Consider the following 22,873-nt stretch of genomic DNA (forward strand, 5'->3'; position numbering starts at 1 on the left):
TCGTAACAGGGCAGAGAGAGTATGGAATCTGTCATTTCATGTATTTGTAAGATGCATGATGGCCGAGTTCAGTATCAAGGGCATGCATACGATGCGCAAGGCACTGGGACATACTGCATTGGCCGAGAAGGCAGGACCTGAAAGATAGATGTAAGGCCCCATAGGGAGCTAGTAGAAATGTTCTATAATGGGCGGCCTATTCATATGCAACAAGTTTTAACGATGCATCGTACATGATCACTGCGCCCCCCCCTCCGCCAACCTTGTTTCATAAACAACAATAACAACGCAGGTTCGTGCACAGCTTCAGATCCTCAAGATTCTGAATCACAGCCTTAAAGGGTCAAACCCTAGATATCGTGAATCATAGTCTTGGATGGCTATAAGTAAAGCTCCTCCCTCCTGATCTCAGATTTGAATTCTCTTCCTTCATCCTCCTCATCACACCTCAGATCTTTGGGTCGATCTACACAAACATAAACATAAACACAAACACACACATACAGACATAAAAACTTTATTTCTTTGTCTTCATATCCCATCCCATCCCATCCCATCACGACCATGGAGTTCTCGCCCACCCACCCTCGCGACGCCTGGCGTCCAACACCTATGACCATTGCCGAATTCCAGTCCGCCATGACTGACGCCTGCCACAACTACTATGGCGACACCTCTCGAAACAAGCTCTACGACAAGATGAGAGTTCTTGCTGTCCATTGGGAGGTTGATGAGACCTGGGTGGGTGGCCTTCAGATTGCCAACCAAGCCAGACGTATTCATGAGGTCTTTGAGCGGTCCTATGGCTACACTGTCGAATCTTTGTCGCTCAAGAACCAAGACCCAGACCCAAATGGCACATTCTCTTTCAACCTTCGTCGGTTGCTTCATGGACTCAAAGAAGACGACTTGGCCATTGTCTACTACATTGGTCATGGTGACCGAGACCCCAACGCAGCTGACGGTACCCATCGCTTGCTTCTCACCCCATCCGATGTCCCAGGCCGTCCACCTCAGTGGGTAGACTTCCAGGAAGTTCGAACCCAGATCATCGACCCATCCCCTGCTGATGTTCTTATTCTATTGGACTGCTGTGCTGCTGCTGGGGGTGGCATTGGACATCGCAAGGAGCTAATCGCAGCATCAGCGTTTGATAAGAATACCCAAACTGGCCCAGAAAGTTTCACCAGCATCCTTGTCCAGCAACTCCAGCATGCCATCGACAGCCGACATATTCTTTCTACCGCTCAACTCTACAATCGCATGGCTACTTTGCATCTGATCAGGCCTGGTGGAATTCCCAAGCTCAACGCAATGCCCTACTTCCTCCAGAATTCAGGAGCGACTCGGATGCCTATCATGCTGGCTCCGAATATGGCTCATGAGACATGGACTCCAGGGCCAGTTGTCCCACTGTTTCGAACTCCAGTCAATGTGGTCCTTCACGTCCACCTTCGAGATGCTAACGCTGCAACTTTCGACCAGATGAAGCATTGGCTTCTGGTCAACCGCCCCCACAATGTTCGCAGGGTTGAGATCAAGTCAGTATTCCCATCATTGTCTATGATTTTCATCATCATTGTCACCTTGGACGTGTGGTACTCCCTCCGCAACCACCCCGCTATCTCATTCATTGGCTTTGAGATCAACACCAACGCAAATCCGCAGAACAATCCAGTTCTGCAGGCGACTCAGTCCAAGAAGATTTTCGACACTGTCTCTAAGGGCTCATCGGCTGGCAACCAGAAGGAGAATCAACCACTGAAGTAGGATGGGATAGGTTTCGGGGAGTTAAGCTAGACACGGGTAGTCCTTTCATCATTGCTTTCATGTGCCTAATTCAAAAAGTTCACTTGCTTTCGAGATAGCTCTCCTCTCAAATGGCATTGGATGTGGCAGACTTGACGTTTTTGCAGTTGCTTACTTATAATCCACTATTGAGTATGAATGAAATACTCCGACTTGCTGGATAAAAAGGGATCCATATTAGGCGATGTTGTTTCCCGCATCTTCCTCACTGTTGGTTGTAACCATTTAGGAATTGAACGTGTTTCACAACTAAGCATCACTTAAGCCTCTTTTCCATTCACTGATGACTTCATACAAACAAATACCCAAGTTAATTAGAAGATACGCGTACATCGGAATGAAATACCGACTCGGTTACACCGCATCATAGAGCCTCGCGGCGTTTACGAGTGGCCCAACCCCGTGATTGGGTCGGGAAGCCGGCATGCCAAGTCTCCCCGTCTCGGCGAGGGGCAGCACCGCCTCAATCCGCCCGCTTTATTTTGTAGGGGTCTGGTCCGTTCTCTCTTGTTGGTGCTCTCCGGACTTTGAACAGGTCATGAAACTCTCCTCCGTCATCTAACTGGCTTCGACATTCTGTCATCACTTTCGCTTTCCGTGGAGCAACCATTCATCGCTGCGACTCATATTTCTGCCTTTGTTCGCATTATCCAGCTATATATCCATTTTGCCCCGGCGCAACTCCATCTGCAACCATGGCTGCTGATCGCCAGACCATCATCGAGGTGAACCGGTCGCTTCGGAACATCAAGAATGTGAATAACCTCCCTCCTCATCGGCCATACTCGCTATCTCCTCTGGAATAACGTACGGCCATTACATGCGATCATCTAACACCGTTTAGGAACTCGAGAACCTCCTCGAAAAAGGCGTGATTGACGACTCGGTCTATGAGACCATCAACACCGCTCTCCCTCCCGAGTCCTCGCTCTCTGGCCCTCTTCGCACCGCGACCGGCGCCTCCAACAACAACGCTGCCGCCAAGGCCGCAACTCCCACTCCCTCCCACGAGCCCCCGACCAAGGCCTTTGAGGACCTCAAGGTCAACAAGGCACCCTCTCCCGCGCCACCCGCATACGAGCAGACGCCTCCTCCCGGCGTCCCCGCGCGCAACGTCAAGCCCACCGTCGCTCAGGCCCGCGCCCTGTACCGCTACGCCGCCTCTGACGGCCGCGACCTCTCGTTCGAGAAGGATGACCAGATCGCCGTTTACGAGTACATGAATCAGGACTGGTGGATGGGCCGCAACGAACGCACCGGCCAGGAGGGTATTTTCCCGCGCAACTACGTCCTGGTCGAGCAAGAGACCAAGAAGGCCGCCATTCCTCAGCAGCCTCAGTACGGATACCCTGCGCCGTCTCACGGCCCGCCCGCTCAGCAGAACCCTTACAACTCGCACGTACCGCCCATGGCTGTGGCCGAGGGGTCTTCGGGCCAGCAGCAGGGACAGGAGGGAGAGAACAAGATGGGACAGTACGGCAAGAAGTTTGGTAAGAAGCTGGGTAACGCCGCCATCTTTGGTGCTGGTGCGACTATCGGAGGAAACATTGTGAACAGCATCTTCTAAGCCTCGACGGCATGAAGAGTAAGGACATTGAAGGATATTACTTTGCAGGTCAGGCTCTGGTATTACTTGGCGTTTGGGTTCTAGGGATATAGACGCGCGTCAGAGGAGGATGACTGTTTTCTTGTCGTACCAAGTAGGGGGAATTAATGACCTTGAAGAGGTTTCAAGTAGAACAAAATCTGGGCGACTATTTACTGTGCAATCGAAGTGAGGTGAATTTCATGACCTATCTTGATATCAAAGAATGTCTTTTCACTCATCATGAGCCCGCCCATCTGCTTCACTCATGATGAACTCCTGGTGGATCTAGTGTCCTAGATACAGTGCCAGAGACAGTGCGAATCTCCATCCCTAGCGCCAATCCAGCCATGATCAAATTCTGGCACTGTGCAAAACATAAAATTTCTTGACGCCTCAACCACGACCAACTCTTACAATCTCGCAAGGAAACACCAAACCCCAGAAACCATCACCATGTCGGCATCTAAAAAGAGGCAGGCGGAGGACAACCCTTCTCAACCGAAGCCCAAGAAGAATAAGAAGAGAAAGGCCAATGCCCCGGATGATGACACCCTCGACACTGAGCTGGGTCTCAACACCCTGTTTACAAAAATGGACAACCAGCTTTTGGCGGATCACCTCGCTCAGAAGCTGAGTCGATTCGGCGGTGATCTGAGTGCCGTGGAAATCTCTGATCTGACTGTATCAGGTAATACTAAGATTCCACCCGCTTCTGCCGAATGTACCTGCTAACGATGCGACAGCCAACGCCATCCAGGACACGACTTCATGGCAGGAGACGAGGACGTTGGACAAGTTCCCCGACTTCCTCGAAAGCGTCTCGGAGAACCCCGAGGGTTTGAAGAAGGCGCCCAAGAAGAAGGGCTCGCCTCATACGCTCATCGTTGCAGGAGCGGGTTTGAGAGCGGCTGACATTGTGAGGTACGAGGCGCATTGCAATCTAAGAGCCAAGATGTGAAGCTGACGGAGACCAGATCGATGCGCAAGTTTCAGAACAAGGACAACACAATCTCCAAGCTGGTATTTTTTGTCTTGTGTCCTGTATATATGGCCAATTGCTGATATTGGATGGAACAGTTCGCCAAGCACATGAAAGTCGAAGAGCAAGTCAGCTTCCTTCAAGGTCACAGGACTGGCATCGCCGTCGGCACACCTGCCCGACTCATGGACCTCATCGACAACGGTAAGTCACTTCCACTACACCACAAAGAAACACGGGGCTGACTCTCGCAGGCGCACTCTCCCTCGACAACTTGAAACGGCTCGTCGTGGATGCCTCCCACATTGACCAGAAGAAGCGCGGCGTCATGGACATGAAGGACACCATGATGCCGCTTGCCAAGTTCCTGGCACGAAAGGAGTTCAAGGATCGGTATGGGGATGAGAAGAAGCCGCTGGCGTTGTTGTTCTATTAGATACGATACCCATGCAACGGAATTGACAGCAATCTATTTGTCCCTTTTTCTGCTTCTGCCTCTCTTTCTCTTCAGCTCTGGTCTCAACGGCGTATTCACTTTGCAGTTCACATCTTCGCCCGCTTCCTCATCTGAGTCTGCTCCAGCTGGCGATGGTCACCGAGATTCAAGGAGGATGCTCTTGCCAATTCCTCCTCGGTCGGCTCTGCACTTTCCCGGGCAACAGCACCCACACACCTTCCACCCTCCGAGATCAGCTCTTTCCCTCTCACGATGCCTTCGGCGGCCATTTATTCTCCTCTCATCCACTCTCTCTCCTCTCTCTTCTCTTCTTCTCTCCATCATCCACCGCTTCACCTTGAGCTCTCAAGCCCGTTTTTGGACCATTTTCTTGCTTCCCCTTTTTGGACTCGCCGCGTTCCTCGCTGGCTACTTTTTTGGTGTGTCGTTTACCTCAGACTTTCTTGGTGACTGTCGTTTACCACCTCTTTTTTGTGACTGCGGTCAATTTCAAACCCATTGACAACTCTTTGCTTCGACTTTACTCTTCTTTTTGGCGATTGTCGCTCCTGACGACTCTCGGTGCTCTTTTGGCAACCTTCTCCTCCCCCAACCAGCCGTTTCTTTCGGCCACTGTCGTTTACGCCACAACTACTCCCCTTACTTCAACTCTTCCATTACTCAGTCTCTCGAGACACGAACACGATATGAAGCCTTACTTCGCCACCGGCTTGATGCTGTCAAGCCTTGTCACTGGCTCTGTACATGGTCATGACATGTATGTACCAGGTGAGCATCTTTGACCCCCTTGCTGATAGCCTTGGTTGAAAAGACTATAGAATGTGCTACTACTTGCTCTCGCGGCCTTTCTCGTTACCGCTTCACCAACCAGCACAACATACCCACCAAAGCTGTCTGCATGGACATGGCCAAGCAAAGGGTACGTTGGAGACCAGTCATTCTGTTGTCAATGTGCTGACTCCAATCATCAGGAACTCTTCTTGTGCTTAGCCAATTCTTGTGGAGAAGACTACGGCCCTGCTCTGGCATATACCATCTCCGCATGTTCCAACTACGGCGCTCTCATTACCGACCTCCTACCTGTCGAACTACAACATGTGGGCCTTGCCCCACGACGGTTCTCTCATTTGACTCCTCGATTTGACACGGGCCGGTTTGCCTTTGGCGACCAATTCACCCTTGCTGTTGACTGCACGGCCGGCTCTAATGGTGTCCTCACCTTGTCTCTTCCCGATTCTGTCCCTTCTGGTATTCCCCAGCCTCCTCCCACTGATGATTCTCCTCTCATTCCCGGATCCGGAGCTGGTGATCCCAACCTCGATTCCAGTCCACTTGCTGGTAACACAGACCCCGTCCTCGGATCCCAGCCAGCAGGTCCTTCTACATCACATCGTGACCAGTCAGGGACGTTCGCACACGCAGCTTCGAATAACCCCGGGGGCAACGAAAATCCTAGCAACGGTGTTGGCAACCCAGCGGCCGTAGATGCAGACTGCGACCCAGCAACTGAGGGCTCAAACAACAACCCTTCAGGGGCTCCGAACAACGGACAGGCTCAGCATCCTTCTGGAAGTTCACCCAGCGATAGTGATCCTTCCCCGAATGGCCAACCCGATGGTCAACCGAATGCTCCGTCTCTCAATCCAGCTGACGGTTTCCCTGCAAGCACTGTGCCCGGAGCCGATGCCGGTAGTCCGCCCCTTGGCCATAGTCAAGGAACATCAGGCGGCGCGAATGATGGCTCTGGCTCTGGCCCCGGGGACAATGTCGGAAGCCTACCCCCTGGTCCCAATCAAGAAACACCAGGACGACCTCCATCTCAGCCTGCTCCTATACCAGTGGCCGAGAATCCAACCTCGTCGGCCCCTTCTGGAGATGCTGGAGTGCCTGGTCATACAAGTCCTCCAGAAGGAGCCGGCGAGAATTGCGAAGATGACTCTACTCCCACGCCTGGCTCTGGTGCTTCAGGGAACTCTTCCCCTCAATCGTCGGCTGGAAACCAAGGCAACCCAGTAGGCTGCGCTGTTGGTACCGACAACCCAGCTTGCGGGAATCACAACCAAGGACCTCCTGGAACTCCAGTCATCCCCTCTCCAGGAACCCAAAACCCAGGAGGATGCCCTGAGCGAGCTGATGGTTCGCCTGATTGTGGTGCCTCATCAAGTCCTCCAGCTCCTCCAGTACCTCCAGCTCCACAAGAACCAGCACCGGCATCTAGTCCTGCCGTTCCTGTGCCAGGCCAAGGTGATCCGAACTGTCCTGAAAATGGACCCTCGCCATGCCCCGTCTCCGGTCAGCCTCCAAACCCAACACCGCCTTCGGTCCCCAACCCCAACTCTGGGCCCGGTGGTGGCGACCCTACAGGAAACCCAGGAAGCCCCCAAACCGGTCCATCTCCCATGCCTCCCAATGTTCCAGGAGGCTGCTCTGGAGATGCAGAGGGTTCTTCTTGTCCTATTCCCGGCTCAAACGGACCTGATCCAGGAGCTATTAGCCTTTCTACTATCCCGACACCACCAGGTCCTCCTCCCGCCAGCAACACTGCCGCACCTCCGACAGATGCTGGATCACCGCCTACGCAGGGAGAAACAAATCCTTTGCCCAGTGGAAACGGTGCCCCCTGTGATGGAAGTCTTGGCCTATGCCCTGGTAGCCCATCAACCCCAGAAAACGGTCCTGTCCCTTATAGCCAGGAGTCCTCTCCAAACGGCCAGGTACCTCCCAGTCCTAGTAGTGATGGCGGTTGGGGATCTGATTCGGCACAAGAAGGCGACGACAGTGGTGACGGTGTGCCTTCATGCAACGGCAACTGCCCAACGAGCCCTGGTAGTGGTAAACCACTTGACCCTGGAACTGCAAACTCTCCTGCTCAGTCTCCTGGTTCACACAACAGTCAATCCCCCAATGACCCTCAAGCTCCTCCAAGTAATGGCGCCCAAGGACAAAATGGCGGGAATCTTCAAGCGCCTGGAGATCCTGCAGCATCAGGACAGCCATCTTCTCCGGTGACAGGGCCGAGCCAGCCTGCCGAAACATTCATCCGAGCAGATCGTCCAACAACGACCGAGTTTGTCAAAGCCACCCACCCCCCGGAGGACCCTAGTGCCCCGTACACTGATCGTGGACCTCAAGTCATCACGGTGCTTGCTCCCACGAAGGTCGAAATCACCCAAACGAGGATCATCACCGTCTAGCCAACGGACGATGCCTCATTGGACCGATTGCCACCTCAACTAGTAGCTAATGCCGAGGTCGATATCGCGCGAAGACAGGAGAGTGATCAAGAACCCAGCGACTCTGTCAACTCTGAGGCCCCGGATCCTGACTCTGACCCTGACCCGACGTCAACATTCGTTCGAGCAGATCCGCCATCAGGTACCACTCCAGTTCCCCTAGTTGTCGCAGGCTCGGCAGGACGATCTCAACCTTCGCTTTGGTATTGCGCCATCGTCCTTCTAGCCCTCTTCACCTTGAGCTGTCTGGCGGACAATGATGATTTCTTGTTCATGGAAGAGAACATGATGGAGGTGTAGAAGATTGTCTGGGACCCAATGGTGTTAATCCAATGGTGCTATTATTTTGATTCGGAATATTTGCATTGATTGGTGGTGTGATAGATATCGTGGAGTCGATTGTTGCCTCGTAATGATAATGTTCTTACAGACTTAGATTATCCCGACAACATAATGAACTTGACGGTTTGGCTCATAATAGCCCTTGAACAATGTCCAAATTGCTGCTTTGAACTTTCGAGTCACTTGAGAACAGTCTCGAGGATGATAGCAAGATAGAGAGCATCAAGTTGAGAAGCCACTGAAACGTGGTCGTCGGGTATTTGACATTTCTACTGACACAAAGCACCTAGCTAGCTTGCCTGGACCAGGACAACTCTTGGAATAGAACCCAAAACACCAAGATCCAGCAAGACACCCTCGAATGACACAAGCAACCCGAGCTGGGAGCGCCGTCAAAGACGCCCCTCGCAGCGCCATGAGCCAGAAATCAAGACAAAGGGGAGAAAAGGTACAACAGCGGGAATCCAGAAGCAAAACCCATATCAATACATGACCCATCGCCATGGTCCAAAATCAACAACAAACCAGTTTGTCCCAATTAGTCCTCCTTTTAGTAACCCAAGACGCGCCTCCTCCACTATATTTCGGGGCCAAAAAGCCCTCCCTTGTCCCCAGACTTGAAAGAAGCAGTCCCATCTGCCACGAACGTCGTTTTCTCGTATCCGTCATAGTTCATCAAAAGGTGGGGGATAAGGATGCAAGGGTGATAGAATAAGAATGCTGAAAACAGATGAGGTATCATGCGGGAATAGATGTTTAGACAGGCGTCCAGTCCTTGAGCCAGGGGTGAGACTGCTTCAGATCAGGAATTACAGCAGTGCTGACGCTGCGCTCCCCAACAATGTTGCCAAGCGAGTGGTTGATCATCTGCAAAGTGGCTCGTCGCGAGGGCTCAAAGGCAATGGGCAGGACGGTAGCAGGAGGAAGAGGGGCCGAGGAGTCGTGGGCGGGAAGAAGTTCGAGGTGGTCGGGGACGGTCGGGTCGAAGCGCCCAGTATCCTTGCGGTAGCCGGCATGCACAGATGGCTCAACGGAAGCATCATCCTTGGACCACCAGGTCCAGTGGTTATACTCACGGTTATGGCCATGCTCCAGCCAAGGGTAGAGATCCGGCTCGATAGTATCCTTGGGAACGGATCCAAACGGCCGCCATCCGTAGAAGAGAGGCCATGGGTCGCGGAGGGTCAGCGTGTGGCGGTGCTGCAAGAGAGCAGCGCGGGGAACGGCATCGTTGAGATGATGGTAGGCGGTGGAGGAGAGGTCATCCTGATATGACTGGGGAGCCCCTGTCCAAGCGGCGGTGACGATGTCGGGGCGAGACAGGGTGTCGTAGAAGCAGCCCTCGTCGAGGGTAGTGAGGTAGTTGTGGATAAAGTCAAGGATCTTGGGGTTGCCAAGCAGGAAGAGGCCGTGCCACCAAAGCGCGACGCGGGGTCGGCGGAGCGCAAAGATCTTTACCAGCATCTCAAAGTCGCAGTAGTTGAAGGCGGGGCGGATGACGCTGGAGATGGCAGCCAGCCACGGGCTGACAAGGTTACATTGGATGTCGGGCTGCCAAAAGATGCTCCAGAGGACTGGGCCCAGAGCGTAAGGGTGCATGCTCAGCGTCATGTAGTAGTGGGCTTCCCCAGCATACCGCCGGATGTCCGTCTTCTGGCCCTCATCTAGCCCCGTCGTCTTGCGCAGCTTCAGAGACGGTCTAGGAAGATGTGGCTGCAGCTTCGCCATGCGATAGAAGGGAATCGCGAGGGTTGCAAGGAAGGCAGCTTTGATGGGCGACAGGGGGCTAGGATCTCTGGATCGGCAGGGTTCATGGCCGATGCCGAACAAATTGCAAAACTCAATGAGCAGCTCGGTAGCCTCCGATGGGCTCGGAGGCTCAGCATTGGGGTCAATCGTGACCTGCTCTTCGGCAGCAATGACGAACCGCACATCTCCCGTGCATCGCGCATCCCAAGGTGAGCATGCACCTCCTTCGTCATCAGGAGCCCAGCCCGGCTTTGGCGCCAGAATGGCAGAGAGCCAGTGGACTAGACGCAAGGAGGCCTCGCCGGGGAGCTGGACCAGGATCTCGCTCTGCGCGAGGTCACCAACCGCGTTGATCGGGATTGGGCGGAGGCAGGAGTCGGTGAAGTGGGCCCTTCTCTTCTGGAGTTGCAGTAGCCGGGTGGAGAAGATGTAGGACCAGCACATGGTCAAGATGGCAAGGCCTTGCGGGGCGTTGGACGCGTCTGCGCTGCCAGAGGGATTGCCATAGTGGGAGGCGCTCGGATCCGAAGAGATGAGGCAGTCGATGGGTTCGGGGTAGGAAAGGCGGAAATACTTTGTGGTGCCGGTAACCTTGTTGAGGTCGAGGTGTGGTGGGCGGTCCCGAGCGGACGGTTGGGCGGACGGCGGTTGACAGGGCTCGGGCTCCGGGACGAGCCAGGTGGGGGCTCCGGCCAGGACGCCCTTTGACGGGACCGTGTTGGGGAGCGGCGGCATATCCTGGAGCATGATGGACGGGTCTAGGCCGGGGGGGAAGAAGCCTCTTGGTAGGGCCAGGGCCTGGCTGAGAAAGTGTTGCCAAGTCTGACGGCCGTTGTTGAAGATGCGGCGGATGTCCTTCTGCTTCGGGATCAAAGGGTCGTCGACATGGTCCGCCACAGAGAGGAATTGCTGCTCCTTCAAGGCCGGGGCGGGTTTAAAGAGAGAGGGAGACGAAGCCTGGGCACTGGAAGCTGGAGTCAACTCTGAAGCGAGAGAGGTCTCGGTGTCTGCGCCAGCGTCTGAACGAGCACTTGCATCATCAGGCCGAGGCACAATGGCAGCCTCAGAGAGACCAGTGACGATGGTAGAACTCCAGGCAAAGGGGCGGTCGAAAGAGTCGTCCAGCTCATAATCGCCGCTGAGGACCCAGGACCGGACATGGTCCATTCCCAGGTCCCACGTCAACTGCATTGTGGGAGGAAGAGAAAAATCGAGGCTCTTCTAAGTGGTTGGCCAGGGCGGAGGACGCAGACAGCCTAGTTGTCACACGGAAGGACAAAAAGTTGGCAGGTTGACGTGGAGGTCGGGGGAAAAGGAGAAGATGGAATAGAAAAGAGAAGAGAAAGAGAAAGAGGTGTGTGAGAGAGGTTTATGGTAGATATGAGAGAGAGGAATATGGAGACGAAGGGACGGACAGACAGGGGAGAGCGTAGCAGAGAAAGGCTGAAGATTCCGGGTGGCCACCCACCCCCGGGAACCCGTTGAGTATATAAGAAGCAAGCAAGATGCAGACTTTGAGTGATGCAGAGAAAAGCGCTGCATAGACTCGGGTTGGAGCGGGTATGGCTGGACTATTGGTGCGCGGCGGGCCTCATCTCGCGTGCTGTACTGCTTGCCAGCTGGTACTTGATGCTTGTTTGCTTGCCTGCTTGCTTGCTTGCTTGCCGCGACTACTACGTCCATGCCATGGCAATGACCTTGACCACGAATGATGCCGGCAACGCTGGTTGGGCTTCTGCTCTGGCCGGCTGAACTGGCTGGCTGAGCTGGGGTTTGAGTGGCGGAGCAATGCCAGCAGGACATAAACGGAGAGGGAGGCAAAGAGGAAGACACTAGGAGAGTCAGAAACAAGACATGGACGGGAGCTTGCATGTCGCGCATGCCCCTGGTCGGCCACTGGGTTGGGTTGGTGTGCAAGCCTGCACCTGAGCCTGGGCCGGGCTACCATACGGATACTGTAGAGTGAGTGAATAGAGCCAGATGGCATAGAGAAAAGCAACTTTTGCAGTGTTGCTGGCTGCAGCAACTAGACAGACGGGGGGCCGGAGGGACGGAGGGGAAAACAAGGGGTGGTACAGGACAAGGACTGTAGCGTAGGGAGGCGTAAAAAAAGAGAGCCAAGCGGACCCGGGACGGAGAGAAGCGGAGATGGCGGAGACGGCAGCAGGAGGAGAAAGGAAAGAGAGATTCATTGAATTCGAGTGGATATGGATAGAGTCCCCCCGAGTCAAGTCAATGGATGATGAAAGATGGATGATGTAGACGGGGATGAGATGGGTTTGAAGGCTGCGGTATGGATGATGGGGCATTGAGCATGGGGCAGGGACAAGGGACAGACCGACAGGGGTGGTGCCTTCCTTTCCTTTTTTCCCCCTCCACACGCACTCCACGGCTGTCAGTTGCGGCGCAGGAAGGTACCAGACCGTCTACCGTATACAACTCGAGATATTCGCACTGTCGTCCGCTCACCTTGGCTCTCGGAGCACGGAGCTTTTTTGCTTTTCTCACCTCAACCGACTAGGAACGACCGACCACGAGGCAAAGGCCGGCCGTTGAACAGCCCAGGGGGTTCACCTTCTTTTTTTTTTTTGCCTCTGTCCGTCTCTTTCATCTCGCTTTCCTTCCTTTTTACTCCGGGTAAGCTGAATGACTCGCCCGAGTGGTGATTGAGTTCAATAGTTGGTATCCCAGCTGACCGTATCCATCGGCCATGGAATCGTTGTTTTGTATTCAGGATCGTATCCCTTGGATATAAGAGGATGGCCCCGAACAACCCAAGTTGGATGGGGCGCCAACCATAGACCCTCGACCCTTCAGCTGCGTCAATGTGCACCAACTCCTAGTCCCCAATAATACAGTGTGCCTCTAAGCTGCAGTTGGCACTTGACTCTGGCTGCGTATGGGCGTCACCTTGCCTACGTCAGGTAGCCATGCTTTGGTAGCGGCGCTGACAGCTGGAAATCCCCAAGGATGGATGGATGGATGGACTGGGGTTGATGAGAGTGAAGAAAAAAAATTTAATGGTTGTCACATGGAACCCCCCAAGTCAACCACTGACAAGCAAGCAGCAAGGTTTCGAAATGCAGTGCCGTCTTGACAGCCGACAGCTCCGGGGTTGCACAGCGGCTGAAGAAGGGAGGATAGCCAGCCGATCAACGTCCACCGCATCTTCTGGGACGCAGGAGGAGAGATGTCCTCGACACTGCACCGGGACTGACTAGGGTGTCGATGTCGTAGGGTCGCGGCCAAGGGTCTGGAGTCGGTTGTGAGGGGCCAGTGACAACGGCCGTCGACGATAGACGCCCCCGCTACGGAGCTTTGCTTTGGGACAGAGCATGGATGGCAAGGATATGGGCATGGGGGGATTGATTTACCGCCCAGAACCCTAGCCTAGTCGGTAGACTAACTAGCACTGTACGACAACATGTATGTACGTGCATGATGCAGATTAGATTAGTGAGATACGTGTGAGACGGCGGCGAAGGAGGAAATAAGGAAAAAGAAAAGTTTTTGACAAAGCTGAAGGGGGAATGGAAATGGGAAAAAGAAAGCAACGGGTGCCATGCCATCCATGGGTAGGGAAAAAATTGGACGCCATGATGGCGGCCGTTGACAGTTGGCATTTGATAACTAATGATAACTGATGAAGAAACAACAGAAACAATACAGTTTCATATTTGGTCGCATGTATTGTCACATACGTCAACATGTTATTTTTATCTAGACTCCCGTCCCGTGGTAGTGTCCCAGGAAATCCCAAATCCTCCGCTGGTCGTCCGTCTCGGCATCTCCCGCTTCCTTAGCTCCCTTGTGAGCAAGCAATCCCACTCACCTCTCACTTTTCCTGCACGTTTTGGCACTCGCAGATCGATCCTCCTCAAATCTCCAATCCCACGTCGCCCCAACCACAGCGCGCGTGCAGCAGTAGCAGCAGCACCAAGTCACACACACTCTCTCTCTCTGGCCCGGGCTGACTGGCCCGCTGGCTAACTAGTTAGTCGGGACGGAACATTTCCTACCTCGTGCAGACCGGAAAACCTCGTCGGGCCCATCCATCTCCAAGCCGTGTCTTGCAGTATCCTGCAGCCTGTCAACCGGCGTCACAAATTGACCTGCCTGTGATTGTCTGTAAGTCGAACCATTGATTGTGTCTTGTTCCAAAGCCACCCTGTCTTGCGACGTCGGACAAAGAAGCAGAAAAAAAAAAAAGAGGCTTGTGCTGACTTGGCAAAAAAGCAGATCCTGCATAATTTTTTTTCCTGCCGCCTTGCGCAAAAGTAGATCACGCTACAATCTCTATCTACCTCATTCCCAATCCGATCACGACACGGCGCAATCATGAAGAGCAAGCGCGCAAGAGAGGCCGCCGAGGCTGAGGACAAGCACGTCACTCCCGTCGACGTCGAGGCTCCCCCCAAGAAGCGCAAGCGCAACGACGACGATGCCACCACCGCCGACGTGAAGAAGAAGGCCAAGAAGGAGAAAAAGGACAAGAAGCACAAGAAGGAGTCGCGCAAGGAGCGCAAGGACAAGCGCAAGGACCTTCAGGACCTCCCCGAGCAGGACGACGACGAGGAGGTGGTGGACGAGCCTGCTGAGGATTCTCCAATGGCTGATGCCGATGTCAAGCCCGCTTCTGCGACTGCAGACGCCGCAGGCTCGGACAAGGCCGCAAAGAAGAAGAAGAAGAAGGAGAAGAAGAACAAGGACAAGGAGTCACAACAAGAGGAGGAGCCCACCGCTGATGCTGAAGCCAACGATGAGTCCAGCAGCAAGAAGAAGAAGAAGAGCAAGAAGGATAAGAAGTCCTCCTCAACCACCGCCAACAACGACAACAACGATGAGGCCGTACCCAACGGCGCCGACGCGGACACGGCCGCTGCCGACGCAGATTCCAAAGCCGACCGCCACATCGTCTTTGTCGGCAACCTCCCATTCACCGCCACCGCCGACACCATCCAAGCCCACTTTGCCTCGCTCTCCCCCATCCACGTCCGCTGCATGAGCGACCCGGCCGACTCCAAGCCGTGCCGCGGCTTCGCCTTTGTCGAGTTCGCCAAAGTCTGGCATATGCGAACCTGCCTGGACAAGTTCCACCACTCCATGTTTGAGGACGGTGTCTCTCCCGCGCGTCGCATAAATGTCGAGTTGACGTGAGTTTTTCAACCCTCTTTCTTTCTCAAGTGTCTCACTCATACACCCCCCTCCATTCCCCCTCTCCTGATGCATCACATTTCCTGCGGTTTGCTACTCTGAGTGTGCCTTGTGTAACACTCCCAATCCGCCTCCATGGCTTGCTGGTCACATCCCGTTGAGTCACGCTCATCACCACCTGACCGATGCGGCCCGTGTATCTCTTCTTGAGTGGCCATATGCATGAACAGCAAAACCCGCCCGCAGCAGAGAGCCATTGACAAATCGCAACGCTCGCAGCTCACTCTTGGAAACATGATGCTGACCCCTTTGTGTAACAGTGCCGGCGGAGGCGGCAAGACAAAGCGCCGCCAGGAAAAGATCCAGGAGAAGAACCGCAAGCTCGACGAGAACCGCACCAAGCGAATCCAGCGCGAGAAGAATGCCAAGGAGGAGGCCAGAGCCAACACCGACCAGGAGCAGCACATGGAAGACGCCATCCACCCTAGCCGTCGTGGTCGCGTCCCCGGTAATGCTTGGTAGGAACTGAATGCCAGAGATCGTCGCCGGCTGCGTCGTCATTTTGAGCCAGGCGCATAGCTATTATGAGGAGGAAGCGTAATGTTGTCCTTGAAGCAGCCTAATGAATCAAGTCTTGGTCGGATACACAAAAGTTGGTATGCATTTACTTGTACAAGATAGAGAGATACCCCAAGGAATTGGATCATGACCTCGCAAGACTGTATATTCATATCATGGGTGACTGCCAGTGATGGAACTACCCATTGCCATCGGTGTCTATTCGAGATATGACCAGTAACAAAGATAAAGGAGTTTCTGCCAATCTCAACACCTGGTCAATCTCAACCGTCTGGACGAATCGCAAGCCCGTCCCCCCATGACTTGAACTCATGATGAAGAATAAGGAGCTCGCCTACATTAAGAGTCCACGCCGCCAACTTACACCAGAGTCGAAGGCCAGCCACTTGCACTGAGGCCAATGAAAACAAAGATAGCTTCATTTGTAGAACGGAGATTCCGGTGCCAGTCCATTCTAAGCCATGATGGCTAACTTGAGCGCATACTGGAACAATCATGGGGAACAAGGTAATGTTTAAACTCGTAGATTCAACCGTCCGCAATCAACACAAAGCAGTCACAAACAAAGTCCATAGAACAAGCCATCTCGCTCGTCTTTCTCTCCATCATAGCGTCACGGTGCAGTAGTCATGCAGAATAGAATGCTCCAAAAATGCAACCCGGTTCTTGAATTACTCGCAACGTCGGTATAAACTCCTCCGCGAGGAGGAAACAGGTGAGAGATATGAGCAAACAGAAAAAATGTGGAGATAAAAACTGAACCGCAGATAGAAAGGACCAAAAGTCATTCAAGAACCGCCTCGCATATACCATCATGATATGCAGTTGTAGCTGTTTAGTTGTGTGTGTGAGAGGTTGAGGGGTTGTTTAGAGTAGAAACTCCCCCAGGATATTCCGTTAGAGCCGCCGTCTTTGTATCGCCAAATCGTCGATCATTTGTCCAGAGCCGTCATGTCATTTTGCGTCGTCGAGACGCCTTGGTTGAGAAAATCAAACAAGCGCGTGGGCTACCCGCGCGCGGTGCAAGGTTGGATATCTACAGGATCGAGCACTTCTTATTTTTGGGGGCCTTGCTAGTCTGAGTCCGAGGGTTAAGGACAGCCCTGGAGGTTTGTTAGATGGTTCAAACACAAGCTCGGAAGAAAACCTACCGAATAGCCTCGTCGAAAACGCTCTTAAGGTTCCTTTGAGTCAGAGCGGAGCACTCAAGGTACTTGTATGCCTTGATTTCCTTGGCGCAAGCCAGCGCCTGTTCGTACGACACAGGCTCCATACGCTTTTGGCGGAGGGACTCGAGCGTAGCGGCGTCTTCTCGAAGATCGAGCTTGGTTCCGACCAGGATGATGGGGATATTGGGCGCATGGTGGTCGATCTCGGGGTGCCACTAGAGCTTGTGTCAACGGGACTCGGGTTCTTGTTCGCTGCGTCGATGGTCGTTTCATCGTACCTTGGCCTTGACGTTGTCAAAAGAGGGGGGGCTGACGATGGAGAAGCAGATGAGGAAAACGTCGGTCTGGGGGTAGGACAGAGGTCGCAGTCGGTCGTAATCTTCCTGACCGGCGGTATCCCAGAGACCCAGGCTAATGGGCTTGCCATCCACCATTACACTCGCCGAGTAGTTATCGAAGCTGCGTCACAGGTTGCATCAGCCATGATGTTCAGGATGTTATCGGCGGGAAAAGCGGGAACCAACACGGTGGGGATGTATTCGCCAGGAAAGGCATTCGTGGTGTATGAGATGAGCAGACAAGTCTTGATGGAGAGTCAGTAAAGAGCTTGCAGCTACCGCACCAGACGGCGATGCTTTGATGTCGAGACGAACCTTGCCAACTGCACCATCACCAGTCACAACACACTGCATCAGCGGTCAGCCACCCAAGGTATTGCGTCAGACAACCAGCGACCGACAAACCTTCAACGATTGCACGCCGGGCTGAGCCATTGTTGCGATGGGTTGTAGAAGGGATCGGAAGAGGTTCGGCCGTAAAAGTCACTCGTGATTTGCCGGGGCGCAGGTCGAGATGCGGGATGGGATGGCGGACAACGAGGTTGTGATGAAGTCGTCTAGATGTAGAACCCGAGGAGAGGGGAACGACAATGACGAAGCGAGGACGGGGGCTCGGGGTGCGACGGTGAAGCTGGCGATGAGATAGGTAAGCGACGGTGGGACTCGAATCGCTCGACAAAAGTTTCAAGGCTGCATAAAATCAAAGAGGAAAGGTCAGAGCGAGCAAACTTGACACGAAACCGAGGTGTAGTTCACGCGTTTTGTGCCGCAGAAAGGTGAGGCCACAGGAGGAGGTTCAATGATGGGAGCGATCCACCACAGAGAGAGCAGACCAGAGCAGAACAGAGACAGACAAGGAGAGTCGACCGCCCGCCCGGACGACGCCAGCCAGCGAGGACCACGAGAGAGGCGCCCAGGATAGCCAGTAGCCACCGCCGGTGCCACCTTAGCCTACTAAGGTCCCCTGCTAGAGACAGTCCTAGCCTTGCCAACAGCCCGCTGGGCTGGCTGGGGGACAAGGGGGCCTTTCGGTGGTGCTCCTGTGCCGCTCAGAGTGTCGGAGCTCCTGGACAATCACGGCCTCTGGAGGAGCTCTGCTGGACAGCTCTAGGCGCCTTGGGAGTGGGGGGTGATACAGGGGGTCCCCTACGGCCAACCAAGGTACGCGGAATGATTGATGGAGGAGAGGGAACCTGCCTTTGCTTTGCGGTTTGTGTCTCTGATAACGCTTCTTGTCGATGGCCAGCTGTGGCTGGGAATGGCTTCGGAGCGCGCCGAGACGAGGTGATAGAGGACAAGAGCAGGATGAGAAGGAGGACGGGACACGAAGTGCTGCAGTGACGCTTCAATTTAGGGAGAAGCAGCAACAACAATCCCAAAAAAAGGCACAGTAACGGGTATTCGCAGGAGCTGGTGGGATGGGCAACTCGTGGCTGTTGTGAATGGAAGGAAAATGGTGGAGGCGGGCGATCTTCTGTGCGCGGACGTCGCATGTGAGGTACTGTAGTGTAGGTACCTTGCGTCGGTGTGGTGCCAGTACCCTCAGGCTAAGAAACGACACCAACCGCCGCCCTCCCCATCTTGTCCACCCGTTTCTTGGTCCAAGAGGTGGTCGGGGGATTGTGGATCGGTGGCGGGGGAAGCGCAGAAGCAGTTGGACGGTTGCAATCGTTGAATGGATTTATTTTAAGCCATTATGATGCACATTGACGGGGATGGCGCAGAAGGACGACCAGGGCCAACAATGGGGATGACACAAGAATTCCTCAGTTTGCGTACCTCAGGTGCAGGTGGAAGACGTCAGGACAGGCAGGACGTGCTTTGGCCAAGAGAGGCTGGGAATAGTAGGAAATGTCGGTGCCTACCTACATTTCACCCGCATGGAGGGTAAGTCAGGGGCTGAAGCGTCAATCTCGAAACGAATCACCACTGCTGTTCCCAAATGGATGCCATCCAAGTCATTCCTGGCGCTTATCTGGGCGTTTTGATTTAACTTTGATGCACCACTTGCTACGCGTGAAAGTGTCACAAATATATACCAAAAGTTGGAGACCGACCTTTATCCAATAACAAGGATCGATAGCTCAGTGGTACGAGCGAGGGATTGCAGATCCCTAGGTCGCGTGTTCGATCCACGCTCGGTCCTCATGTCTTCATTTTTGCCCTTGCTTACTGTTTTGCCGGCTTACATTTTGCTCTACAGTTGAGTATCTCACTCATTCCCCTCACTTGTAAGATTCGAAAAAGTTACAACTCTTAGCTTACCCAGAATTAACGGCTGCTCTTTTGTGTCGCCTGTTGTAAATCAATATCAAGTAAGTGGTCCAAATTGGTGACAAGTTGTCATGGTTCTCAGTCCCTGCAATTCAGATCCGCAACCCAGATCTCCACTATATCAGTCACTAACTGCCGTGTAAGCCTTGCACTTCATCCTCGAAAACATCATGGCTTCGGGCGCATTTTCCTCTTTCTCGCCGTGGCATATCCCACCCCTCTTCATCGCCAGTGCGTTTACCCTTGGCGGCCTTCTCCCCTTCTTGAACCCAGCCCGTGCCATTCGCGAGTTCGGGTTGCCAGAGGGCATAGCCAGGTCTCAACCAGCGCATACGTGTTTCGCCGTATACGGTTCCCGGGTATCCATCATGGGCCTTTCCATGTGGATCTTTTATCTACGAGGTGACTTCAAGTCACTGGACACATTGATGGCCCTTCTTTTCTGGGCCGGTGTTGCAGATGGATACCTGTGCTGGAAGGAGGGCGTTCCGGGCAGAGCCCTGTTCAGGTTTTCTGCTAGTCTTCTCGTGGGCGGCTGGGGGTTGCTCGGGTTGACTTCAAGGGGTTGATTGTACGGTCTTGACTGACTCGAGTCAGTGAACATTGTAACCTACCTATTCGGGCAACGGGGACACTCAGGCCGATGTTCTGCACCGAAGTCTAAATCTAGCCCTTCGGGAAGTTGTCTTATGAACTAGTCACTATATCGGTATTCTTCCGACCTTCATGGATGTGCTCCTATCTAGTTATATGCTAGGGAGGTAGTTCCGTATCTCCAAGTTAGAAAGTCATGGTATAGCAATCCTGCACTTTAAAGTATGCCTCGGAAAGCCATGCGACGCACCGCCCTGACCCCCTCTTCCCGGAGCAGGGATATATGACGCATTGACTTCATTCAATCCATAACTAGCTATCGTGAGTGAGGCTGTGTTGGGTTGCGTTTCTCTATATCGAAACTCCTATGAGTTCCACAACGCTCGGCTTATCGTATCCCTACTCCTTGAAACATGAAACGTCGGAACTTCAGGCAGCCGGCAACAGAGAAAACTGATGTCACAAGCTGAACATGTTACCGGCAATTCGAATGGCCCCATCCCGAGCAGAACCTCGTGGTTCATCTCGTAATATTTGCCTGCCATGTTGCAACTTCAGCTGTAAGTTGGTGTTGCAGGTCAGGATAGGGTAGATGGTCCGTGCGCGGACATGGGCCCCCCCTCGTCGCGTGTGGTCGGAGCTTGTCGCGTCCCACCTTTACTAACATCCATCATCGACATGGATCAACAACATCAACAATAGCGAAGGAGGGAGAGTCTGACACGAGCCCGTGAAGGAATCAATTGGCCCGAACACCAGCGGAAGAAAAATTATACTTGATACCCGTCAACCTGCCATCTGCGTCGCCATTTCACCCTCGACTATCGATGCGCAACCTCTAAACAAAACATCATGGACTCAAGCCCCATAGGGTCGCCGATCAAGGCTGCCTCACACACCCCGTCTCGAACTCCCTCACGAACTCCAAACCGCCGCGCCTTCAGCGCCGAACCGCACTCGGGCCGCGCTTCGATACATACCCCTCTCGATCGTACCGGAGCCCGCGACCTCCGAGCCTCTATCCGCCGTGGCACTCCCGGTTCTATTGGCCGATCCAATGCGCCAACTCCCCATGCCAAAGCCGCTCGTCGAGCGCTCGACCAGCGCCGAACAGCCATATTCACACCTGGAAAGAACCGACGGCGCAGTTTGATGCAGCAGCGTGAGACGCCCCTGGACATTCTGCGGACCCTCGGCCGAGTCCTGGCGCCAACAAGCAAGCCCATTCAGACGTCCTCGTCTTCGTCGCCGGATGACAAGTCGAGCATATCGCCTGTGCAGCAAGAAGAAAGCAACATTTACGAAGATGACGATGAAGACGACCTACCGATTGACAGGCCACGACTATCTTTGCCGCTTGATGATGAGGATGCTTCTAGTACAAGCTCCGATCTGCGGCCTCCGCGGTTGTCGCAACTCGAAGAAGACAACTTTACAATGCAGTCGATCGAGATGCCGCGGCGAGCTATCAGTGAGCAGGCGGCATCAAGGCTATCCCGTGGAAGCTTTGGAAGTATGCGCATGAGCGACTATTTTAACGAGGAAGATGGCACGGAGGATATTGGTCAACAGTCGGATTTCTTCCCAGGTCTGCTGGAGGACCTGCAAGCAAGAGCGGGCGCAGATGACCTTTCTCTAGACCAGTAAGTCGAATTTGACCCGTGCTTCACGAACTGGCGTATCCTAACGACAAGTACAGATTCGACGCTGACCAGTCGAGACGGATGACTGTTGGTCGAGAGAGCGATTTCAACTTTGAGATCCCTCCTGGTGTTGGAGAACAGACAACATTTATGCTGTCTGACCCAGCTGTCGATGTCCCGCCGACATCACCTATCGTCGATCATTCTGTTGCCGAGGCTATGGGCGAAGATGCTCAGGAGCGTCAAGCCGATGTGGTGCTCGGTGACTCTGACTCGGACGTAGGGGGAGGCTTCGAGATGGGTGGATGGGACTACGATGCTGGTGGTGTTGACGACCACAGCTCACTGGATGAGGGGCCAGAGCCCATAGCAGAGCCCACGGTAACTGCTACCGTACACCGAGCACAAGCTGAGGACAGACTTCCGCGTGGTTTGAAGGCGAGAAAGAAGCAGAAGCGGATATCACAGCACGGCATCGAGTACCCGCCACTGCCCCCTGCGTTTGTCAAGAGGGTGGCACAGACAGCTCTCCAGTCGTCAGGTCTAAGCAACCAGCGTCTCTCTGCAGAGACGTTGGACGCTCTCATCCAAGCATCTGAGTGGTTCTTTGAGCAACTGGGTGATGACCTGGGCGCCTACGCAGACCACGCGAAGCGCAAGACCGTCGAGGAGAGCGACGTTTTTACGCTCATGAAAAGGTACGTTGATGATTCACTTGGGTATCAGCTCCTTTTTTGTTCTAGCCAGAAATTCTAATATGGTACAGGCAACGCCAGATAGGGCCGCGTTCCTCCATGTTTTCTCTCGCGCAGAGGCACCTCCCGAGAGAACTGATGCAAGAGCTGAGAATGCCTGTTCCACAACCCGCCAAACAGCGACGCGCCAAGCGTCCGCGGGAGGAAGACGGCGAGGGAGAGGTGGCAGAGTATACATGAGTCTTACATGGGTATGGATGAGTGAGATTT

At 53.9% G+C, this 22,873-nt stretch overlaps 7 protein-coding genes across 7 annotated transcripts; 5 read left to right on the plus strand and 2 right to left on the minus strand.

Annotated features, from left to right (window-relative positions):
• Positions 1-564: 564 nt before the first annotated feature.
• NCS54_00429300 (Hypothetical protein) lies at positions 565-1,770 on the plus strand (the record flags this gene model as incomplete). Its single annotated transcript, XM_053149834.1, has 1 exon — positions 565-1,770. One exon carries the CDS (start codon positions 565-567, stop codon positions 1,768-1,770), a length of 1,206 nt encoding a protein of 401 aa, XP_053005809.1.
• A 734-nt stretch (positions 1,771-2,504) lies between these two features.
• On the plus strand, positions 2,505-3,376 carry NCS54_00429400 (SH3 domain-containing protein; the record flags this gene model as incomplete). Its single annotated transcript, XM_053149835.1, has 2 exons — positions 2,505-2,564; positions 2,654-3,376. 2 exons carry the CDS (start codon positions 2,505-2,507, stop codon positions 3,374-3,376), a joined length of 783 nt encoding a protein of 260 aa, XP_053005810.1.
• A 474-nt stretch (positions 3,377-3,850) lies between these two features.
• Positions 3,851-4,812, plus strand: NCS54_00429500 (Protein CMS1; the record flags this gene model as incomplete). The annotated part of the gene is made up of 5 exons (XM_053149836.1): positions 3,851-4,085; positions 4,141-4,318; positions 4,372-4,417; positions 4,475-4,580; positions 4,631-4,812. The coding sequence occupies 5 exons, from the start codon at positions 3,851-3,853 to the stop codon at positions 4,810-4,812; spliced, it is 747 nt and encodes a 248-aa protein (XP_053005811.1).
• A 4,352-nt stretch (positions 4,813-9,164) lies between these two features.
• NCS54_00429600 (Hypothetical protein) lies at positions 9,165-11,348 on the minus strand (the record flags this gene model as incomplete). The annotated part of the gene is made up of 1 exon (XM_053149837.1): positions 9,165-11,348. The coding sequence occupies one exon, from the start codon at positions 11,346-11,348 to the stop codon at positions 9,165-9,167; it is 2,184 nt and encodes a 727-aa protein (XP_053005812.1).
• Positions 11,349-14,495: 3,147 nt separating this feature from the next.
• NCS54_00429700 (RRM domain-containing protein) lies at positions 14,496-15,833 on the plus strand (the record flags this gene model as incomplete). The annotated part of the gene is made up of 2 exons (XM_053149838.1): positions 14,496-15,310; positions 15,632-15,833. 2 exons carry the CDS (start codon positions 14,496-14,498, stop codon positions 15,831-15,833), a joined length of 1,017 nt encoding a protein of 338 aa, XP_053005813.1.
• Positions 15,834-16,926: 1,093 nt separating this feature from the next.
• NCS54_00429800 (Hypothetical protein) lies at positions 16,927-17,832 on the minus strand (the record flags this gene model as incomplete). The annotated part of the gene is made up of 6 exons (XM_053149839.1): positions 16,927-16,993; positions 17,042-17,274; positions 17,338-17,518; positions 17,584-17,642; positions 17,713-17,745; positions 17,803-17,832. 6 exons carry the CDS (start codon positions 17,830-17,832, stop codon positions 16,927-16,929), a joined length of 603 nt encoding a protein of 200 aa, XP_053005814.1.
• Positions 17,833-21,117: 3,285 nt separating this feature from the next.
• Positions 21,118-22,843, plus strand: NCS54_00429900 (CENP-T-C domain-containing protein; the record flags this gene model as incomplete). The annotated part of the gene is made up of 3 exons (XM_053149840.1): positions 21,118-21,908; positions 21,965-22,606; positions 22,675-22,843. The coding sequence occupies 3 exons, from the start codon at positions 21,118-21,120 to the stop codon at positions 22,841-22,843; spliced, it is 1,602 nt and encodes a 533-aa protein (XP_053005815.1).
• Positions 22,844-22,873: the final 30 nt, after the last annotated feature.

The sequence above is a fragment of the Fusarium falciforme genome, chromosome 3 (genome assembly GCF_026873545.1).
Source record: "Fusarium falciforme chromosome 3, complete sequence".
Taxonomy (NCBI): domain Eukaryota; kingdom Fungi; phylum Ascomycota; class Sordariomycetes; order Hypocreales; family Nectriaceae; genus Fusarium; species Fusarium falciforme.